The 23,792-nt window shown below is 39.7% G+C and overlaps 2 protein-coding genes across 2 annotated transcripts in view; one reads left to right on the top strand and one right to left on the bottom strand.

The window, feature by feature from the left end:
- The window catches only part of DOCK2 (dedicator of cytokinesis 2), a 470,704-nt gene that overhangs the window by 274,099 nt on the left and 172,813 nt on the right, over window positions 1–23,792 (bottom strand). The window lies entirely within an intron of this gene.
- INSYN2B (inhibitory synaptic factor family member 2B) overlaps window positions 8,091–23,792 on the top strand; it is a 29,198-nt gene continuing 13,496 nt past the window's right edge. Inside the window, exons 1-2 of the mRNA XM_054976978.1 lie at window positions 8,091–9,451; window positions 15,107–15,181. Of these exons, the coding sequence (XP_054832953.1) occupies window positions 8,091–9,451; window positions 15,107–15,181 (1,436 nt within the window). The remainder of the gene's footprint in view (window positions 9,452–15,106; window positions 15,182–23,792) is intronic.

The following is a 23,792-nucleotide window of genomic DNA, read 5'->3' as shown; positions in this document are numbered from 1 at the left end:
AATAAGGAAGGTACATTCCCAGAGATTAGCAACACACCAAAAATACCTACAGTAGAACAAAATATGTAAAAAGCAAAATTATTACTTTTTTCCTCCAGCATTTCGGCTTGTGAATGATAACCATTAGGTACAATAATAAGAATTAAAATAAAATGAAATCTTTTTCAATAAACCATATTCAATGTTTATTCCACTAAAGTAAAATAATGGTATGAAACCTCTCTAGGGGTACATACTCCATAAGTGTAAGCGAGTCCTTTTACAATCTTAAACATCCAGGGCAACAAGTTGGCCACTGTATGAGGGAAGATTCTGGATTTGATGAACCACTGTTCTGAGAACACTGTTCAGTGTTCCAGGATGCCAGAAAAGTGGTGAATAAATATAACAAATAAAGATCCTTTTCACAGGAAATCATCATCATCATTTTATATTCTAATCTGTGCATAATCTGGAGACTGGAGCCATGAATAGACAAGACAGGTCTTCTTACACACCTGAAAAATACCCCGTTTGCAGAAAAATCTGAAACCTATTAAAATAAAATACATTGGGAGAGGGTTTAAAAAACCCAAAATGAGAAAAGGAGTGCATGCAGCTTTAACTGGTGGATATTGCTGACAGCCATAACAGTTTTGCCAGTATGACAAATAATTGGTTTCGGTCAGGAAAAGGCAAGGAGAGGGGCAGAGCCTTTTCCAGGGCTGTTTGGGCCTTTAAGGTCATTGCAGTCAGCCCCAGAATCAGCCACCACGCGACTTGATACCACATGACTGCCATGGCTCTCCTAGGCCCTACTGCTTGCTACTGTTCAATAGATGAACAAGAGGTACCTTCACTTCTGCACAAAATACAACAAAGTAGAATATACTACATGTGAAGGAAAGAACTAATTTACAAATGCTATAGGCTAATAAATACAATGAAAAAATCAATAAATGTATTTACTCAATGAAAAACATCAGTCAGAAGATAAACATCAATTAGTCAAACAGCAAACAGTGCAAACTCAAGCCGCTGTCATGTAATGATAAGAAATGATGCCCTAATAGTCCATATAAATTAGTTTAGTTTGTCGAGAACATCCCATAGGTAAGTCTCCTAGGTAGGTACTCAGAAAGTTCTTGAATATTTTGTTTCTTTTTCAGGTGGTGTGTGCAGAATCAAAACTCCCACCAAGGGTGTAGCCCATCCGCCCGACAACCAGGGCCGGCAAACGCTGCTTCGTCCATAGACTTCCTCTGGAGCGGTTGCGAATCCACCAATTACTACTGTGTATTCTTGTGGAGCACTCTAATTAGCCATAGGTTATACAGTCACGTAGTCAAAAGTGGTGGCTGAGAAACAACAGGCAGCATTTGCCAGCCCTGGTTGTCGGGCGGATGGGCTATGCCCTTGGTGGGAGTTTTGATTCTGCACACACCACCTGAAAAAGAAACAAAATATTCAAGAACTTTCTGAGTACCTACCTAGGAGACTTACCTATGGGATGTTCTTGACAAACTAAACTAATTTATATGGACTATTAGGACATCATTTCTTATCATTACATGACAGCGGCTTGAGCTTGCACTGTTTGCTGTTTGACTAATTGATGTTTATCTTCTGACTGATATGTTTTTCATTGAGTAAATACGTTTATTGATTTTTTCATTGTATGTATTAGCCTATAGCGTTTGTAAATTAGTTCTTTCCTTCACATGTAGTATATTCTACTTTGTTGTTTTTTGCTACTGTTCAACAGCAGCAGCACCAACCACAAAAGCCACCAAAGTGTAGTGGTTAGAGTTTCAGAGTAGGATCTGGATAGGCGTAGGATCAAATCCCCACTTTGCTCTGGAAGCTCACTGGGTAAATCTGATCCAGTCACACACTATCAGCTTAACCTACTTCTCAGGGTTGTTGTGAGGATAGGCAAGGAGAATGATGTAAGCTGCTTTGGGCTCCCATTGTGGAGAAAGGTAGTATATAAATGAAGTAAATTAAGAAACAAAGATTAACATGGGGGCATATACAATGTTAAGTTGTTTGGTGGGTTTTAAGGAAAGAAGGACATAGGGAAAGGTGAACATACAGAGGCTCCCTGTGGGAGGGGGAAAGGAAATAGTACAGGGAAGAAGATACAGGGAAAAGTGATGTACCACCTCACAAGTCCTTGCAGGTTCCTCACCATACAATTGGGCTTGGCTCAGCCAGCACCATGCAACTGGGCTATAGGAGAGAGGTTGCTGGGGGGAGGGGAGGTAAAGAGATGGGGGCAAACAAGGTGAGTGGAGAGGAGAGAAGGAAGCAGGAAAAGGGGAAGAGTCTATGAGGGGCAGGGAAGGGAGAGAGGGCATGGTGGAGGAAAGAAAAGGAGATGCCCGCAGAAGTCCTTGTGGGTCCCCCATTGTAATAACAATAACCACAGTTATATACAGCTCTTCTAGACAGGTTAGTGCCCCATTTGAGCAGTGAACAAAGTCATTATATCATTATCCCCACAATACAACTGGGGAGCTGGGGCTGAGTGGGAATCCAACCAGCAGAGTGCTGATTCACAACCCAACCACTTATAACTACTATGCTACAACTGCTCTCATTTTTAATTTCTTTTTTAGGAGACCATTTGTTCTTTTGGAAGGGAAATCACATAGCTGAGTGACAGAGCATAGTCTTTACATGTAGGTGGTCCCATGCTGTAGCATAGTGGTTAGTGGTTGGGCTACAAATCAACACTCTGCTGGTTCAAATCCCACTACTGCCATTAGCTCAGTAGGTAGCCTTGGGTAAGCCACTGCTCTCAGCCCAGCTCCTCACCTGTATTGTTGCATAACAACAACACTGACTTTGTTTACTGCTCTGAGTGGGGCACTAATCTGTCTAGAGGACAGGTATGTGAGTGCAGTTGTTATTATTACGCAAGAAAAAACATCTATGAACATCATTTATGTTGTTGGCCATATTTATCAGTTTTGGAGGGGGGGAAACTACTGATAGTGTAAGAGATTGGCAATGCTGAAAGCAGACATCAGAAATGGGAGGGAGACAGGGGCATGGAGAAAAAGATTCTTTCAGGATGCACTGATTAGGTAGTTGTGAGGGTGGGGAAGGATTGTGTGTAATTGAATTTACCCCTGGCTGCCAGTTCTTGATGCATCATAAATTTTCCTGTAGAATATTAATGGACAGAGTATAAGCTTTACTGAAAAATCTTCTAATAACTGAGCTACTATAAAAAGGTATGCTATAAAAATAAAGGCAGGCTTAAATTAAAAGTTGAAGCTATTAACAGTTGTTCTACCGCCCATCAAACTGTAATGAGTACTCTCTGGCTTTTTTGAACTTATATCTTAGCACTAAGTAACAGTAAATTCTGCAGGAGTTTCATATGTTATTCCAGTTTATGCTGGCTATTAAAATCTCTCCCAAACTGACATATCAAATGTTCTTGCTTACCTTCAAGAGTGCTAGAATAAAGTGTTCAACAGCATTTCTTCCTTGTACTCATCACAGAGCATGCTGGAGTTTGCTCAAGAATTCTGATGATGCTACATGACCACAAAATTTATAAGCACGTCCATCTGAAAAATATACTCCTACTCAAGAAGTAGTATTTTTATCCCACCTTTAAAATACTCAGGGGAAAACTGGCAGTCTGTGATGTGTTCGCATTTTGCTGGCATAAATGTTTCAGTATTTACATTGTATAAAGAAAAAAAAAATAGAAAGAGCAACTGATCACAGATAGGATAGTCTTTCTTTTCCTTTTCAGAATACAGCTTTCTGCAAATTTTAAGTTGATATTTTAGCATGCACCCTAATTAAAGAGTACAAGCATTATACTAAAAGGTATAGAGACAGAAGAGAGAGAAAATATACATAGTTCCAATATTGTGTGCCACTTTTGTGCATGATACATTTAAATGAATTATATATTTATAATTGCATTTTGGCAGATTTAATACTTATTTGATATAATACATCATGAATTGCACTATGAAAAAGACAAGCAAGCAGATGGTATGTGACAAACTAAGTCTACCTGATCATAAGCCTGACATAGTTTCCAGAATAAGAAATATTTGTGAAGAAAAGGATATAGTTCCCTTCCCTTCTTGAGATCAAAGACTTCTTGTTTTGGGTTCCATGCATCAGACTTTTCATTCTTATAGAAGCCCACATAGCTAGAGTCCAATGTGTGTAGGTCCCAAGCACATAAATGATGTTAGTTCTCTCTGAGACTCAAGGCGGATTACACAATGTGAGTCAGCACAGCCAGCCTTGTGTGCCAGTTTCTGTTTAAGGGAAGCCCAAACCCCTGATCTTTCCCGTACTTGGACTTGGCTGGGTAACCATACCACGTATATATTCCTGAAGGATGGGACAAGAAAGAAAGTTGAAGCTAAACATCGGCCATACTACTAAAGATTTCCCAGCCCAGTATTCAGCTTCATAGGCTTGGAGAGGAGGAGTTTTACCTCAAAGAAGAGGAAGGTCAGCCCAAGCCTGAGTTGGGCAAGGGTTTGCGACAGATGTCACAAGGCAAACTATGATGGTTGACATAAAAGGCATTTACAAATTGTTAAATGGCAAAGAGAGAAAATAACTGAATGACTAAAGGCATACAAATGAAGTAACTGAAAACAGACATGAATTTACAGCACAATATGTAGAGTTTGAAATCAAGTTGTGTTTGCAGACAGGCAGTACAAACCTATGGAGAGTAGAGTAACTCTCCATAGCTTTGTACTATCAGTCTGCAAACACAACCTCTGGTTATTAAAAATTATTTCAAATCTTTACAGATTTGGTCATATAAACTAAGCTTGTTCACATGTTATAATGAATGCATGTTCATTCTGCATGTATGTGTATATACCAGGTTGTAAGAAAGAGCCACTGTATATTCACATTAATGCACATATAAAGAAAAATCAAGTGTACATCTGGATGTATGTGTATAAATCTGTTTTTAAAAAAGAACCAATGCGTATCATATGACAACTGACACCAGGGACCAGTACTTGGCCAAATGTGGGGTTTATATCGCACATTCAGCTGTACATGAGATTTACTCAACACATGGATTTTTTAAAAAAATCAAATGTACACAGTTCATTGTAACTTGTGAAAAAGGCCACTAAATCCCAATGTTAGCCTAGGAAAAATTTTTTACATGCACATGGAACACAGATGCTGGCATCAGCCATTTCTGTTTTTACTGAATAAGCAAACATTTGAGCCAGTGGCTCACAGATGATATTCTCTACAATCTGCATGCCACCTGACCTGAACCCTTCAAGCCCAAGGAGAATTTTGGATTAAACAGCAAGAAAGAAAGAAAGAAAGAAGAACGAACTTCTCAACAGTTTGTGTCGTTTTTTTAAGAAAAGTTCTTTGGGTGTGTTTGATTTGTGCATATATTCTAATAGTTTCAGAGAGGTAGTCATACTGTTTTGCAGTAGAACATCAGGATTTGAGTCTAGTGGCAATTTAAAGTCCAACAAGATTTTCAGGGTATAAGCTGAAAGCTTTGACTCTCAAAAGCCCCCAGCCCCAACTTACTGGGGCCCGGCATTTGCGGGGCTCACGAGGGAAGGGATGAGCAGGAGAGGCTCCTTCCCTCTTTCTGGCCCCAGCTTCTGCTGCGTGCGGATCTAAGTCGAGCCGCGCAGTTTCTATCAGCCAGCCAATCAGTGAAGCTGGCTGGGTGTTTGAAAGTGGGAACCGTTGCTGGACCTGAGGGAAGAAGTTTTCCCTCAGGTCCTCCCACTATCTATTTAGCCAGGGTCAGTGAGGGAGCCCTTCAGTCGGCTCCAGAACAGCAATCCCTGACCACCCTCTGCTTTGTTGTTTCTACGGCTGTCATGTTCTATTTAAGTCAGGATTGGTTTGTATTAGCATAGGGTTAGCTGTCATTGTTAGTTCAAACATTCTGGTGTAAACCTTTTGTTACTGAATGACGGCCAAGCTACAAGTGACGAATGACACAGGTTGGACACTTGTCAGCTTCCCTCAAGTTTTGATGGGAAATGTAGGCATCCTGGTCTTGCAGCTTGGCTCTCCAACTGCTGTCCAATGGACTTTCAACTGTCAGTTGTCCAACATTCCGCCAAGCTGCCTACATTTCCCATGAAAACTTGAGGGAAGCTGACAAGTGTCCAACCTATGTCATTTGTCACTTGTAGTTTGGCCCTGAGACTCCTTGGAACAGTCTCTTTGTTTAAGGTGTTGAACTGTCACAACTTGAGGTTGGTGGTTTGGGCGTTGGGCACAGATCCCTTGGGGGGAAACAGGGCCTGAGGGCACTGTTTTCCCACAGATGGGGATCCCCATAAGGGATCTTGGACCAGGCATAGCAACGGCAAGCCCAGCTCAGGGGGCTGCCATGGCAGCCCTGCTTCCAGGTGAAGGCTACTGTCCAGAGTGGATCCCTCAACCACCATCCCGTGGTGTCCCCCTTCAGCAGGTGGGCTGAAGGGGTGAGGGGGTCATCGGCTGGCAGGCGGGTCACCCAATGCTGGGATCCGTGCCCTACGCAGCCAACACTCCTTTTCTTCTGTATCCAATAAAGTTGTGGCCTGTTTTTCTCCAACAAAGTTGTTTGAGTATTTATTCTCCTGCACTGGAACCCTTGCCTTTAAGCTGGCCCCACAAGCTTATACTCTGAAAATCTTGATGGTCTCTAAGGTGCCACTAGACTCAAAACCATGCATTTGCTCCCATCCTGTATAAATGCAGCATGTAGAGCTGCATCATGCCTGGGGGTAGGAGAGATGGCAGCTTTCAAGTCCAGGATATTTACAGGCACAGGAGGAAGTACCAGCTGTTTTTTCTGCACAAATATGGGGGGTGGGGTGAACTGCTACTGCCAGGCATCTCTATATTTGTGGTGAGCACAAAGCATAGACAGAAGAGAAGACAGGTAGAAACCAGCATGCAGCATTCAAGCACAGGCATGGTTAAAGCTAAATGTGGCTAATGAACACCTTCATTTCCTGCCTTCAATTCCTGTTTTCACAGACCCAAGCTAAGAGTAATTAGTGCACTGTCCCACTTTTGGACCATCAATGTTTATCCTTGGATGTTGTTGTCCCTTCTAGCTAGTCAAGAATCAAGTAGGAAGAAGCAAATGGTCCCGCCATGTTGTTCCTATATTTAAATAGTCCTGGGGAAACGTCTGAAGAAGCAACCAAGGAAAACAGCTCCCACATCAAAGTCTAGAAAGCATCTGGAATTTTACATATAGAATTACTGTGCCAGTAATTCAGGGAGGGGTACAAGCCAAATTTGCTTTATGTAATAGGTTTTGTGAGATTAGGTTGGCGGTAGATTTCAGCTGCAGAATGGTAATCTTTATTCATCATCATTATTATGATTTTATCTAAAACCATCCTTCTCTACAACATGCAGGAGTTCCAATTTGTTTACATTATTCAATGGCATCTCAAGATATTCTTAGCTGCAGCAAATAAAAATTACTTTGAGATTCAAACAATTATTTAATATTGTAACTGTTTTCTTTCTTTCAGAAATCATATGCTATTCCATAAAAGCTGGTCTCCAAGATATTTTTGGACATCACCATAGTCACATAATTCCTTAGACATCCTTAACCTCAACCTTGTGTGAACAACATAAAGGATCATACTACAGTAACCTGCTTTCATTTAATCCTGTTGGATGCTTTATTTCCTTTTGCTCATAACACACAAGTTTCTGTTCAGATATTTAAAATTAATTTCAACAGTAACAGTAAGATGGAACAAGAAGAAAAAAACTCTCTAAAGGAAGAGTTTCAGTTTACTATTAAAGGATATGTTTTTCTAGCAAGCCTATGCATCTGGGAAGCAATTGCCCCAAAGTGCTATAATATTTGTTGTTTACACTCTATGCAAATACAAAATATCTGGGATCAAACACTTCAATTATAAGTTTACTCTTTCAGTCATAAAAATATGAATAATATTTTTAAAGGAAGTTAAAAACTCCAAACCAAAATATATACACAATAAGATCAAAAAGAATGAAATGTTAGGTTTTTGCCCAATAATAATAGTGCTTTTATTTGGGGCCTCAGGCAAATGTTGTTCAAATGACCAAATGAAATGGGTCGCAAAGAAACGCTTTATCTGCATACATTAAATTGCGACACAATGGCTCAACAAGGCATTAAAGTGCGCCCGGTGCTGCTGAAGCGGAACAGCTTGGATTCAGTAGATTTTCGGAGGCAGCCCCACCATCGCAGGAGCAAATCTCAACAAGTTCGATTCAAAGATGATGGAACAGACAATCCACCATTGGCAGAATCAGATCTGGAGACAGCGGCTGCTCAAGGCTCCTGTACACTGGATAAAATACAAGCACCACACCCCCACAACCTAGTAAACAATTCCCTTTGTTTCTCTCCATCTCACACAGGATTACAAAATATTGCCATACAGACTTCTCCTAGTCTCAGAAAGCACTTTCCAGTATTTAAAAAGAAAAAAATTACAACAAGTAAGTCCTTAACTGAAATGCCAAAGGAATCTGAATATTCCATTCAAGTCAATGGCAATCTTTCTGAACAGGATGTCATCTCTTCCAGTCTCTCTTACTTAAGTATCAGCCGGCATTTAGATGATGGACCAAGAGCAGCCACAACAGCCAATCTGCTGTTTCAAAGGGTGCCTAAAGCACAAAGCAATGGGCCTATCCATTTGGGTTCAGATAAATTTGCAATACTGGAAAAAGCAACTGTTTCTACCCAGGTGCCTGAATACACACACCCGGGTTCTGCACAAGACCATTTTTCCATATATGGCCCAGACCCACAAATGGATTTAAGCAGCTCAGTTCATTCTTCTACAGCTCTGAGACAATCTGACGAAAACTGTTCAGTGCATACAGGATCAGAAAAATCTCTTCCTGGTGTTAGCTGTAACTGTAATGAAACTAATGTGGGTCATGGTTCTTCTGAGGAAAAAAACTATACTGAGCTACTTGCCTGTAGTGATGCTGCTGCTACTAAGGAAACCATTCCATCATCACCTCCATTATGCCACAGTTCATTACACTGCTCCCTCAGAGAACATCAGCAACCAATACAGCAGAAAACAGACTCTGACCATAAGACACTGACTAATAATAACCAAACAATCATGTCATTAACAAACAACAATGCATTACCTTCTTTTCCCTCATGTCAAACTGAAGCAGAGAACATTTCTACCAATACCGAAGTGCCACAGTGTGACAACTACTTAGAAGGATTTCACATAAATGCCTACCTTCCAGAGACTGAAATAAAACAACAGAGCAAAGACATTAAAGAAATTAATCAAATCCATTTGGCCCATAGCGAGCTGTGTGCCCTACAAGATAGGCTCCAGTCTGTTGAGGAGTCTTTGCAGTCAAACCAGGAGAAGATTAAAGTCCTTTTGAATGTAATTCAAGACATGGAAAAGGCCAGAGCCCTCAATGAAGGGTACGATGTGTTTTGATATTCAATCCTATTTTATTAATGCTAACTGCATTCTTTTAAATAACACACTGTTTCCTGGTAAATTTTGCTCATGGGGGTATTTTTGATGTAGCTGATTCTTAAATCACATTCTGCTATAATAGTTCATACTTTTTAAATTATACATCAAATAAATTGTTCTTTCACAGTTGCATGTAAAGCATAAAGTATACAAAACCTTTTCCACTAAGATTTATCTATGTTTATTTTCAAGACAATCTAGCATCAGAGAATTATTTCTTCTGGAGGTTTATCTTCAATTCAGGGAGTGGCAAATCTGCCAAAGAAGCATAATTATAAATGGCAGCAGTATTTCTTGATTTTAAAACGTGTCCATACACATGCACATGCACACCCACCTACGTATCTCACACAACAATGAAATTAATCATTATTTTGAAACAGAGACATAAGAATTGCTGGATCAGACCAGCGGTCCATCTAGTCCAGCATCCTGTCTCACACAGTGGCCAACCAGTTACTATGGAAGGCCTCAACAGGGCATAGAGGCCACGGCCTTCACCTGTTGTTGCCTCCTGGTACTAGCATTCAGAGGTTTACTGCTTCTGAATGTGGAGGCTCCCTTCAGTCATTAAGGCTAGCAGCCACTGATAGACCTATCCTCCATGAATCTAATCCCCTTTTAAATGCATCTATTCCTGTGTGGCCATCATTACATACTCTGGTAGAAAATTCCATGTTTTAATCACTCATTGAGGAAATAAGTATTACCTTTTGTCCATCCTGAATGTACCACCCATCACCACTGAGTTCTAGTAGTCTGGGAGAGGGGGAAAAGTTTTCTCTTTCCACTCTCTCTACTCCATAATTTTATAAACTATCATATCCCCACTTAGTTGTCTTTTTTTCTAAACTTAAGTTACAGGCTTTTCAGCCTTTCCTCTTCAATAGTTCCAACCCCTTAATTATCTTGGTTGCCGCCTTCTGTACTTTTTCCAGCTGCGCAATTCCCTTTTTGAGATATGGTAACCAGAACTGCACACAGTATTCTAAATGAGGCCACACCATAGATCTATACAGGGCTATTATAATATTGGCTGCTTTGTTTTCAATTCCTTTTCTAATAATCTCCAGCATAACGTTTGTCTTTTTCACTTCTTTCACTCTTTTTGGGTTGACATTGTCATTGAACTGTCCACTACAACCCCAAGGGTCTCTTTTCTTCTCTGAATCAGCAAGTTCACACCCAATTAGCTTATACTTAAAGCTGGGGTTTTTTTTTCCAATGTGCATCACCTTTCACTTACCTTGTTGGAGCTTCATTTGCCACATTGTCACTCAGTGATTCAGTTTATGCAGATCCTCCTGGAGCTCTTCATAGTCATCTTTGGTGTTCTCCAGCCTGAATAATTTTGTGTCATGTGCAAGCTTGATCAACTACACTTCTTGCTACCAATTCCAGTTCCTTAATGAACAAATTAAATAGCACTGGCACCAATAAGGTAGAGATGAAAACCCATAAAAAAAATTAAGATCTCATTTCACTTATCAAAAGTCCTAGGAATATGTAGCTATTGTAGGCTAAATCTCATAGGCTGGGAGCTGGTTAAAAATCAAAGAGCAGAAAGATGAATAAATGTTTAGTTTTCACAGTAAACAGGGAGGCCCTAATGGTTTGTAGAAGAAGCAGTGCGAGATAACTTTTTTACACATTATTTTTTAGATTTAATTAGGAAAAGCTGTGCCTCTTGCTCAAGCAAGTTTATAAATAAAAGCATTAATACATATATACGTAAAAAACCAAACAAGCCATTAAAAACAAACCAAAGATGTTAAAACAGATATCCATAAATAAGACTTCAGACAAGAAGACTATAAAATGGCTAAACAGATAAAAGCCTAAATGAAATGTTTTGGCCTGGTCTCAGGTGAAGCTGTGGGTTAGTAAAGTTTGCAAATGGTGACATATCCTAGTCACCTGAAAGACAGACTAGAATTTTTTTCTTGTGATATCAAGAAAAACGGGGCCATCTTAATTTTTCATGCAAGTTACGTCTTATGTATAGCAGTAAAAAAATATATGTTTAGCCTTTTTTAAGGGGGTCATTTTCCATCCAAAGCCATCTTCTTTTTATTATATCATTTAGAGGATACAAAATCCAAGCTGACCAAACATTTCAAACTTTAAAATTCTTTCCCTTCTTGAAGGCCCCCTTCCCAGTACTTTCCAAAATGACTGTAAAACCTTACCTCTGTGTTCAGATTGCCTTTCTTAACAATTAATAGCCAATAATGAACATAAAGGGACCATGCAGGGTCTTCAATATAATAGACTATCATCAGACCTTCAGAGTACTAAAATAAACCCATTTAACAAAAAGCTATAAACAACTGACATCTGTTTTCATGTCAAAGTTAGTCTGCGCATCAAACTTGTTCAGTGGTATTATTTTGGCATATGGCTTCAAACCCACACAAATCATCAAAAGTTTCTGTAGAACCAAAGAACTTGTGGAATTCTTGCACAACTCTAATTGCAGCCGCAAACACTATTAGGTGCTGGTTTCTTATTAGAAATCATATCACTGAGCTTGATTTAACATGCAACTTCCATGTCTTCCTATCTTAAAGGTGTTATGTACCCAATCGTTGGAATAAGGAAGTGTAGACTATGATCTAATGAAGGGCTCTGGAAACATGTTTTTATTTATTTATACCCTACTTTTTTCTCCAATGGGGACCCAAATCAGCTTACATCATTCTCCTATCCTCCATTTTATCCACACAACAACCCTCTGAGGTAAGTTAGACTGAGTGTGTGTGACTGGCACAAGATCATACAGCAAGCTTCCATGGCAGACCAGAGATATGAACTTGGGTCTCACAGTCTTATTCTAGTTTGACACCACACATAGGTATTAAAAGATTGTCCTTTGAAATCTCCTCTAAGATGAGAGAAGGACATAACAAACCAAGCATCATTGAAGGTTCCAAAATAAACTGAAATATTATCCTACACAATACATTATCCTACATAATATAATAATAAACACAACAGGTCCCTTCATAGCAATAGTAAACTGAAAGTATTGGCCTCAGCAGTCACAATTAAGCCAGGGGATTCTCTGTGGAGAAAACATCATTCATGTAGAAATGCCAGGACATATGCATATGAATAGCATATGACATACCTTCAAAACTGAAAGTTTCTTAAGTCCTCTCCTGATGATATTTTCAAGATGTTCATTTTCTTGATCCTGAAATAATTGGCTTTTCTTTTGTACAGCCAATTTCTGGAGTGCATCAGCCCACCACACAATTTGCATTTTAGGAGGGTTAGTCTTGCCTCTGTCAGCAAGGCAGAGGCAAGACTAACCCTGTCCTTTCCATAATATATGGATTGGGAAGCACTGCTGCTAATACAGCCACTAGATATCTGCAGCTTTAACACCACAGGTCTTCTCATTTCTCATCTGGAAGACCCTATCTCCTCTCAGTTCCTAAAGTATCAAAACTTCAACAAAGTACAGCAGACATGAACCAAAAGCTGATCAACCAGTATAACACCCCTCAAAAGTTTATACGGGACAACTGTCAATGACTCATGAGTTTGTATATTAATCACCAAGAAACATACTCAAATAATGTTCCATCTTTTAATCATGTAACATACTTTATAAGATGTAGGAATTGTAGGAATGTAGGCTGGATTTGCATGAATGTATTTCAATAGCTAATACAATTCCTAACTGGGTCTAAAAGTCTGTTTACATGTAGGCATCCACACGGATGGCAGCTACAATGTTAGCAAGGTTCAATTCCCCTTACTTTGAAACAAAGTAATGGTAGAAAAACAATTCACAGATCCTTATTTTGCAAAGGTATTTCACTCAGTAAAAGAAGAAAACAAGGTCACCAGGAGTTTAACTGTCTCCATATATCAGTGCTAGCTGATGAATTTCTTGTTATTTTTGTTTATCATACAAAATAAAGGCACCAGAGGGTACATGCAACAACTGAGGAAGTGTGCAAAGAAAGCACAAAGGGTCTATCCAAAAGACACTTGGTTCCCACATATATGTAACGGAAATATAGACGTAGTCCTTGACTAAAATCTGTCACCTATTAAGCTTTAGGCCTCTTATCATTTTCCTGGAGTCATATTGTCGTTGTGATGGTAAAACTGTAACGTCTGCAGTTTTCAGATAACTTTTATGGGACCACAAGTATCACTCAGTATAGAAAAGAATGGAAAGATTAGATATTCTGAGAGTATTCAGGGATTCATTTGAGGCTGAACAGTTCTGCACTCATAATTCAGCACAAGTTGTCACTGACTAACGGGTGATTTCAATCCTTAAAATCCTGATAAAATGTTACATCCAGTCTGTTCCTCTACAAATAGGCCTAAACCATCGCAGCTGTCTCTAAATCATTCCAGATCAATGACTGCCAAGTCTAGCTTTCAATATTTCCTGCAAAGGCTGGACATTTGCTGAGGCAAGAACTGAATAAATACATGCTACAAAGCATGCAGAATTCGCTCAAAAGAAGTATTTCTGCTCATGGAGAAGTTACTTGGATCCAACCCATTATTTAAAATAACAATCATCCATATCCATATGCCTTATAGAAGACTTTAAAATCACTCTATGTTAAACAAGAAGGGCAACAAAAACAGGCAAATATAAGATATGCAGGAGCAGAAACAGAAGAATCCTTAAAATATCCCTCACAAAAGTACTATGAATAATTGTTCTTTTAATAGTAGTTCTTGCAGAGGTGCAATCTTTGGACTTATTGATTCTATTCTGTCCCCCTTTGCTTTAGATGGTAATGTATATTTCAAATGCAAAGCTAGACCATAGGGTTTTGGGGGGGGGCTTGTAAGCCAATGACATGGAACCTAGACCTCTGCCTCCCCAATTTGACCCTGGTTGTAGTTGGGGTCAAGTGACTTGCAGAAATACAATGGGGGCACAGAAACCTGGAGGGGGAGGGGAGAATGTAGCTTTCCTCTGGCGGGACTCTGCTCATACTTCTTAGGATCCAAGTCATAACTGGTCCTGCACATCTATTTATACCTTGAAATACCTTAGATATATATTAAAAACACAATTCCACAGATCCTTGTCCTAACCCCTGCTCTCTGTGCCACATCCTGCAGAGAGACGTGTGGCAACTAGAGACAGGCCTTTGGAATGCTTTCCCCCTTGAAGCTCACCATGCCTATCTACCTTAAGGCACCAAGTTTTTATGGCTTAAAATTTTATTGATAATTCTTATGTTGTTAGTTTTATGATCCTTATGATATGTGTTTTTTGTTAGCTGCCTTGAGCAGATATCTGCAGAGGTGGCATATGCACCTCATAATAAACAAATGGCAGTCTCTGATTCCCATCACGTAACATCATTTTCGCTGCAATCAAGGATTCACCATGACTGTATCTGCATACCATCTCTCCTTCACACTTACATTTCTCTCTTTGAGATGTGTCCTGATGAATTAACGCCAAACTTTTTATACCTTAATATTTAAGGCATAGGTAAATTTACAGAGGTAAATGCCTGCAGAATGTAAATTTTGTGAAGAAAGTTTTAGCTATTGATTTTTTGGTTTTTATAAATAAATCACAGTAGCTATATTGTCTGTTGCAGGCGGAACTTCTACCGCACTGGCCAAGATCTCAACAATTGCAGCACTTGCCAGAACACTGCATGTATCATTTACAGGTACCTCATATTAATGAGTAATTGTATGTATCTGTCTCGATAGGGCATATAATTCATTGAGAACAAATGTTTAGAGGTGGGCACGAACAGCAATATGAACCAAAAAAAGCCACAAACACCCGATCAGCTGTTCGCGAGCAAGCTGTTTGTAAGGCCCCATTTCCAACAAACACGCGTTTGTTCCAAGCCCTGTTCGTGGTGTTCATCAGCCGTTTGGCAAGCCAGACTGTCTAGCGCCTTTCAATCAATTCACTTTGCAACAGTAGGCACAGACTTTCTAAACTCTGTCTGAACTCCTGTTGCCCTGGAAACCCCAATCTAAGCCCAGGGGCACTTCACCCCTGACTCAGCCGCTTGTCAGGGAAAACCCTGAAAAGGACTGATTGCAGCCAGCTGGGGTTTAAATTTCCCTCTCCCTGCTGCTGCACAGTGTAGGAAAAGGGACATTTAAATCCCCCACTCAGCTGCTTGTCAGAGAAACCCCTAACAAGTGGCTGAGTGCAACCTGGTGGGGTGAAATGCCCTTCTCCCTGCTGCTGCAAAGCAGCAGGGAGAGGGGAACTTCACCCCAACTCAGCCGCTTGTCAGGGGTTTCCCTCTCCCTGATGCTGACCAGTGCAGGAAGAGGGACATTTAAATCCCCCACTCAGCTGCTTGTCAGAGAAACCCCTAACAAGTGGCTGAGTGCAACCTGGTGGGGTGAAATGCTCTTCTCCCTGCTGCTGCAAAGCAGCAGGGAGAGGGGAACTTCACCCCCAACTCAGCCGCTTGTCAGGGGTTTCCCTCTCCCTGATGCTGAGCTGTGCAGGAAGAGGGACATTTAAATCCCCCACTCAGCTGCTTGTCAGGGAAACCCCTGACAAATGGCTGAGTGCAGCCTGCCAGGGTGAAATGCCCTTCTCCTTACTGCTGTACAGCAGCAAGGAGAGGGGCACTTCACCCCTGACTCAGCCACTTGTCAGGGGTTTCCTGACAAAGTCTCTCCCCCTCCCTCCAGCCGGAAGGAGGGAGACTTTGAAGGGAAGGAGGTTCCCCACACCGCTTGCAAATGGCATGGGGAAACTTCTCTCCTTCAGAGACTCCCCTCCCTCCCTCTAGCCAGCTGGAAGGAGGGAGGTTCCGCACGCCGTTTGCAAATGGCATGGGGAACCTTCTTCCCTTCAGGTTCTCCCCCCCTCCCTCTAACTGGCTGGAAGGAGGGAGACTTTGAAGGGAAGGAGGTTCCCCACGCCGTTTGCAAACGGTTCCCCACGCTGTTTGCAAACGGTGCAGGGAACTTTCTTCCCTTCCAAGTTTCCCCCCTCCCTCCCACGAACAGCCAACCATGAACATGGTTGTTCGTGATTCCCTGGTTCGTGGATGGCAACAAACAATGAACATCATGTCCGGGTTTTTTTTCCTGTTCGTGCCCACCTCTATAAATGTTTATTATCTGCTAGGCAAGCACTTTTCTTATATAAAGTGCACTTCAACAAAGATGAGAATTATTCAGCTCAAAATAAATGTTCAAAAATAGGTTTGTGGAGTATAATATTTGTTCCCCAAAAGTATGATGTGAGTCAATATAAAATTTTAGTTTTACTGTTTGTTGGCTACTCCTTCAGAGATTAAGCTCAATACAGCACATTAGTGCCCAAAGTTCTCTTATTCAGTGGTATTCATTGTTAGGATAGTCAGTATCAGGAAACACACGTGTGAATGGATTGATGTGCCTGAACATTTCAAAACACTAAAGAGAATAGGCTAATTTTCAAACCTTTCTCACATAGCTTTTCATATGCATCTCAATTATAATGTGTTGTCAAACAAATGATCCTGCTTTCTAAACACATCACCACTTACTTAAAAGTCCCTTGGTTATGTTACATCCATCTATTACCTAGGGTTGCCAGCTCCAAGTTGGGAAATTCCTGGCGATCTGGTGTGTGGGGGGGTGAAACTTGGAGAAAGTGGGGTTTGGGGAGGGAAAGGACTTTGGCATGGCATAACTCCATAATGTCCACCTCCCAAAGTAGCCATTTTCTGCAGGTGAACTGTGTGTGAACTGTGAACTCTGTGGCCTGGAGACCAGTTGTAAAAATATGTTGTACTTGTTAGGCTACAAACAGAAAACAATACATTATTTGCGGCAAAATCCTAATGATCTTAACAAAAGCAAGTCTTACTATACCTTATATCAACAGCATGAAAAGAGATGTGATATAGTTTACCTTGTATATTTGGATTTTCCAAAAAAAAAAAAAGGAAGAAAAACTTTCCACAAAGTCTCTCAACAAAGACTCCTGAGAAAATTGACCAGTCCTAGATCAGTAACTGATTAAACAGTACAAAGTATAATTGCTCCAATCTATATCCATTAATTTCAATGGGCATAGACTGGAATAACTATGCATAGGATCACAATGTATGTGACATGAAGGCAAGCTGTGAATAAGTAAATGGTTTTCTTGCTAGTTTTCTAACTAAGTATAGAGATTAACCAAAATGTGATAAAGGAAATTTACCTTACTTAGGCCCCCTTTACATTTCAGTTTTAACCCAGTTGTTATCCATTGCTGCCTCAACTTCCTGTAAAGTATTGTGAGGGAAGAAGTTTCAAATGATATTAATATCCATTTATGAACCATATGTGATTCATTGTAGCCACTTCAAACAGTGCTGCTTTTTCTGGCATAGAAAATGGCTACCTCCTTCCCCTGGGCCTCCAGAGGAGTTACAGTAAATAAAAATCAGCACAAAATTATCACTGTAGTGCTTTAGCATAACGATAAGCGTAGCAGGTTTTCTGAATTTGCAGGTTCCATTTTTTTAAAAAAAGTTTCTAACCAATTCTCTTGCAAAGGTATAAGAGAAAAGGCATATCTTTGCAAGGGAAGGGGCTAGAGACTTAATTTTTAAAAAAAATAAAAGCTGGGAATTCAGAACCTGAATTCAGAACCTGCTACATCTATTGTTATGAAATCATAGTAATATAGCGTTAATATATAAATGTTCAAACGTGCCGGAACTGGGCAGGAAAATTAAAAAGGCTGCACTGTCAGAAGTGCTACGGACATTTCAAACAGCACTCTGCAGCAAATGTGAAGCGCGCTGAAAACTTGAGATCAGGGGGGAATGCGTGTGTGTGTGTGTGTGTGTGTTTTTAAAGGCTCAGACCCATATTGCAAACAGGACACAAGCAGGTTTGTCTGAAAAGATTTTAGTCAGTTAGTCAGGCATGCTATAACTGACAAAACATGCTTTGCAACTGGCTGGTAAATGAGAATCGGAAGGCTTGTACACCATGCAGTTGGTACTAAATATGCATTGCTGTCATGTCAACTATTATTATGGCTGTTGCCTGGTGCCCACGAACCAATGTACTCAAAAGACTGCAGTGCCAAGTAGACAGGAAATGAAGCAAAACAAGAAGTTATTAATTTGAAGATGAAACCATGCTTTGTATTCTGCACTGCAGTTAGCAAAAACCATGGTTTGGTGAAATGTCTAACTTAATAGAAACTGTTAGAATTTAGGATCTTAACCATTCCAGTCTGCCCATGATATTAGTTTAATTTTATGATAGGTTACAAATATTTACACATATATTTCACTTCTAAAAATACACACCTACTCATAATAACCAACTGCCCCAGTACTCCAAATATGAGACAAACAATAAACACAGTATGTATATTTTAAATTCATTTTGATATATGTAAATAGCTGATCTACATCAGAGGTTGTTTAACAAAACTGCCCCTTTTGAGGGCAGGCAGCACTAGACTACCACTCTGGATGTCCACCTGCCAGGTCCACCCTAGTTTCAAACTCAGCCAGTGATTATTGCTGGCCTCGCTTTTCCCAGCCTGTACAGCCCATTTGTGGCAAGGGGTTCTCAGCTTCATCTGTTGCCCACTGGAGATCAGCCACATAAGCATCACACCTTTTCTTGGAAAGGTGAAACCCATCTTTCCTCTACAAATGTGGCATATCATGTTGAACTGAAGGGTAGGGGATGTATCCCCCTCCTGCAACTGAAACCACTTCCTTTATTTCCAGGTCAACATTATGCCTGGCCTTCTTGATGTGTGCTGATTTGACCCTCCTTTTAAGGAATCCCACCGAAACCCTCAGCGATCCCAGGCAGACCTCCCAACTCTTCTCTAAACCTTCAAACACCCTTGTTATTAGTACAACACTGCTGGTCTGCACAAAATCATTCTCCCCTAAGTGAATGACCAGCACTTACAGATGACTGCATTCCCTCATGATAGGTTAAAAATAATTACACACATATTTCACCTACAAAAAATGCACATCTACTTATAACCTATATTCTATAATGATAACTTCAGATGCCACACATAATGGAACACAATTCTAATTTCTTTCCTAAGCCCCTTCAAATTCCATTATCTTCCTTCTTGGATTTAACAGGTGGATTTCTCCATTCAGCCTCATTAAGGGCTTTCAGGTTTGTTGAAACTAGGATCATCTAAGGATATTGTGATAAAGGGGATAGAAAGGACACAAAAAGACATTTGGTTGATCCAAGTAGCCTAGGCTGCATTTACACATTGTTGAATATTGTGCTGTGCTGTAGCAAACACTCACCTTCTGGATTGTGTTACTCACAAAGGAAAATCTAGTTGTCAGTGACTATTGTAACAGAATGAAAGCACAATATGATATTTGGATGCCTTAGAACAGTTTTTGCCCCTTAGCAAAGGACATAACCCTTTTTAGGATTCCTTTGACAATGAAAACATAAGTCTATAAAGACAACAATTTATTTTGTTTGCCATACTAAATTAAAGACTGTGTTAAAGCTATATCAAAATTTGGCAACCATGAAATAGTTACGGCATTGCCGTAAATTTAAAATATTTTTTCATCAAAAATCTACCTTTTTCAGCTCCTAGTTTTGAAATAAGCACTCTCACGTCACTGATGATTTAAATGAGATTAAAGAAATATTTGTTCATTATGCACTGTTCTTGCTTTATACAGAGTGCCACTAGAAGAGTTTTCAAAAAACTATAATAGTAAGATTGAGTCGCACTTGCCTTTCAAACTTTTTAGCTGAATTGTAGGTAAGATGCATAACTTGTTTAATATATTGTCATAAAAATTAAAATGAAATGCAACTAGGATACAGTGTTTTATGACAGTAAAAAGGATTTAAATATCATAAAACTACAATGATTTTCTAAGCGCTATCACTTTTATTTCAAATCACTGTCTACTGTAAGGTGTGGTCATAACTAGAGATGGGCACGAACAGCAATACAAACAAAAAAAAAGCCACAAACAGCCCAACCTGCTGTTCACGAACATGCTGTTCGTGAGGCCCTATTCTAAACGAAGAGGTGGTTGTTGTAAGCCTCATTCGTTGCTGTTCGTCTTGCTGTTTGTCAAGCCAGACAGTCTGGCACCTGCAATCAATTCCCTTGGCAACTTAGGCAGGGATTGTCTGAATTCTGTCTGAACTCCTGCTGTTGTCCTGGAAACCCCAATCGAAGCCCAATTTAGCTTGATAGGCAGATCTTCCTTTCAAGTGTGGAGCTCCAAATTTGTTACAGAAAGGGAGCAAAGACCAGGAGGGAGGGGGGCTCCCAGCTCTGACTTTGCAGACAGTGGAGCGACAGTTGCTGTTGGCATTTTGATAGAGAGAGTGCACTGGAGCTTGAATTTTCTTTGTGTGTGGTGGGATAGGGATCTACCCCTTCAAGTTCCAGGGCTGCTGCCAGGATCTAGGCCAAGCTATTATTTATTATTGGTACCTTTCCTGCTGCCTGCTCAGGTAAGGTTTCTGGGAGTGGTGTGGTAGGGATCTACCCCTTAAAGTTCCAGGGCCGCTGCCAGGCTCTGGGGCCAAGCTACTATTTATTATTGGTACATTTCCTGGTGCCTGCTCAGGTCAGGTTTCTGAGAGTGGTGCAGTAGGGATCTTGACTTGGATGATGGCTGAAGGAGAGCCATCCATGAACAGCCAACCACGAACATGTTCGTGAACAGGGCCATGTTCGTGGTTGTTCGTGATCCCTGTTCGTGGATGGCAACGAACAACGAACATCATGTTCAGGTTTTTTCTGTTCGTGCCCATCTCTAGTCAAAACTAGATTGAAGACAGCAAAATAAAAAAGAAGGGAAACTCTCTTGTGCTAAATTTAGGCTAATAATGAATGATAAGAGCTTTCTTACATTGTTCTCATCAGTGGTCCTTTACTATTAAATCAATATTAGTAGATTGTTATTACTATTTAATTATACTCAATTACATTATACAACTAATTATTTTTGAATAACAATGCTGAATCTTCTAAATACGAATTGATTTTGTACTTAAAGCTTTTTTGAATTGTAATCACATTGTATTCTGTGTCATATATTTCATCCTGGGTTCATGAATTTTAGAAAAAAAGGAGATAAAAATTGAACAAATAATATTGATCTTGGAGTATTACAAACACATATTACCTTAACAGAAGTGGAATGACAAGAATGAATGACAGAATAAAATTAATAAGATTGCATGTCTTTCTTAAATTTGTAATGTTAGAATGCATGTACATATCAAAGTATAGTGTTAACTGGTTCAAGAAACTAACATGATGCAGATGGATATACAGGAATATTTTAAATATGCACATTTTGGATATTTACTTATACATATTTCAACAGAACTTGATATGTATACTTTAAACCAACTTTGGTTTTCTTGGGGACCACTGCATGTGTCTCTCTTACAAGACTGTATGCAATTAGTCAGTGCATCCAATTCAACAGACCATACATTGTTCCAGACTTCAACCAGTGATGGTCCCTATCACACTGTTTCAAAGTTGTAGCTATGAAAGCTACACAAGCTACACAAGGTGAAGAACTGATATACAGCTGATACAATACAACCCATCCCTTTTTTAGTATTTCACTGTGCATCCTCCAAGCTTTGTTTTAGTCTAACAACTTGGACATAGCAAAAGCTTCTCTGACTGCCAAGGTGCTCTTAGATTCCATGCTTGCTCTGCATCCTGAGTAGCAAAAATGCTTGTGGTAACTGTTTTATTTTCATTATCTCCATATTTGCAAATGTCTCTCTCAATCCTCTCCCCCTCTGCATTTCATGAATTAAAAATAATTAAGCTTATAGTAAAAAGTTACTTTATTAAAGTTCCTATGTGGCTTACCTTCCCTTAATCATCTGATTCTTAAATTACGATCCTAGTGGCATTAAACTTTAATGCATAATCTGGATACCTGAACAAATATGTCACTAAAATTCAAAGACTGAAAATTTATGCACTTATAAATTTTAAATAGAAAATGTTCTGCATTAAGAAAACAACAAGATCAATCATTTTGAACGCTCACCTTCCATACTCAATGAAGGAAACTGTCTGAAAACCATCTCTTTTCAAATTTATGGGAGAACTCTAAGCAGCAAAGTGTTGCAGTTCAGAGGAGTTAGCCGTGTTAATCTGCAGTAGCAAAATAGCAAAGAGTTCAGTAGCATCTTTAAGACTAACCGACTTTATTGTAGCATAAGCTTTCAAGAGCCACAGCTCTCTTCGTCAGATGCATCGTCAGGGTTGCAGTGAATCTCTGCTTCACATTATATAACCAGGTGTGTTTCAAACAAGGCAAGTGCACTGATTCCTGGAAGATGATTTTTCCCTTCTTCCAAGGCATCGAAACTGCCCTTTCAATTCAGTCTTGGAATTCGATTCCTTGAATAATGTAAAATCAAAAAGAGTCCAGTAGCACCTTTAAGACTAACCAATTTTATTTTAGCATAAGCTTTCGAGAATCAAGTTCTCTTCGTCAGATGCCTGATACAGAGACTGTATCCAGTCTCTGTATCAGGCATCTGACGAAGAGAACTTGATTCTCGAAAGCTTATGCTAAAATAAAATTGGTTAGTCTTAAAGGTGCTACTGGACTCTTTTTGATTTTGCTACCACAGACTAACACGGCTAACTTCTCTGCATCTTGAATAATGTATTAATGCTCAAACACACTAGAGAGCAGTCTTGAACTTCCTACATTAGCTGGATTTTTTTAAAAAAAATTTTTGTAACAGAACTAGCTTTCTCTCTCTCCCCTCCAGGTACTTTCTGTGTTATATGTGTAAATCAACTTGAAGAGTCACACCTAACTTTATCTATTGATGAAATGACACTATCCACATGTTACACTGAACATACATATATCCTGTATATATCTGTTTGTAAGAAAGAGCCAATGTGCATTTACTTTACAAATGAAACAGGTGGTGACTAGTACCTGGATAAATGTGTGGTTTCAAACACATGTTTGGCTGTACATACATGAGAGCATACATGGAGCATGAGAATTACTCAACAGACATATAAAGAAAAATCAAGTGTACACTGTCCATGGACTGTACATGTGTTCACTGTGACTTGAGAACAGGACTCATGTTCTGATTCATGTCCTGAACATGAGTTCATTTCAAAGTGTAGCTTGAACAGGCTCTACTGCAGAGCTGAGAAAACTAATGTAATTAAAGGACATAAGTTACTCTGAAACTCCACAACTGATAGCATATGAATCCATGCAACTGCCTTATACTAAGTCATATCCTAGGTCCATCTAGCCTAATGCT

Source organism: Eublepharis macularius, chromosome 4 (genome assembly GCF_028583425.1).
Source record: "Eublepharis macularius isolate TG4126 chromosome 4, MPM_Emac_v1.0, whole genome shotgun sequence".
In the NCBI taxonomy this organism is placed as follows: Eukaryota; Metazoa; Chordata; class Lepidosauria; order Squamata; family Eublepharidae; genus Eublepharis; species Eublepharis macularius.
Note: the sequence above shows the minus strand (reverse complement) of the source record. Positions and strands in the feature narration are given on the sequence as shown.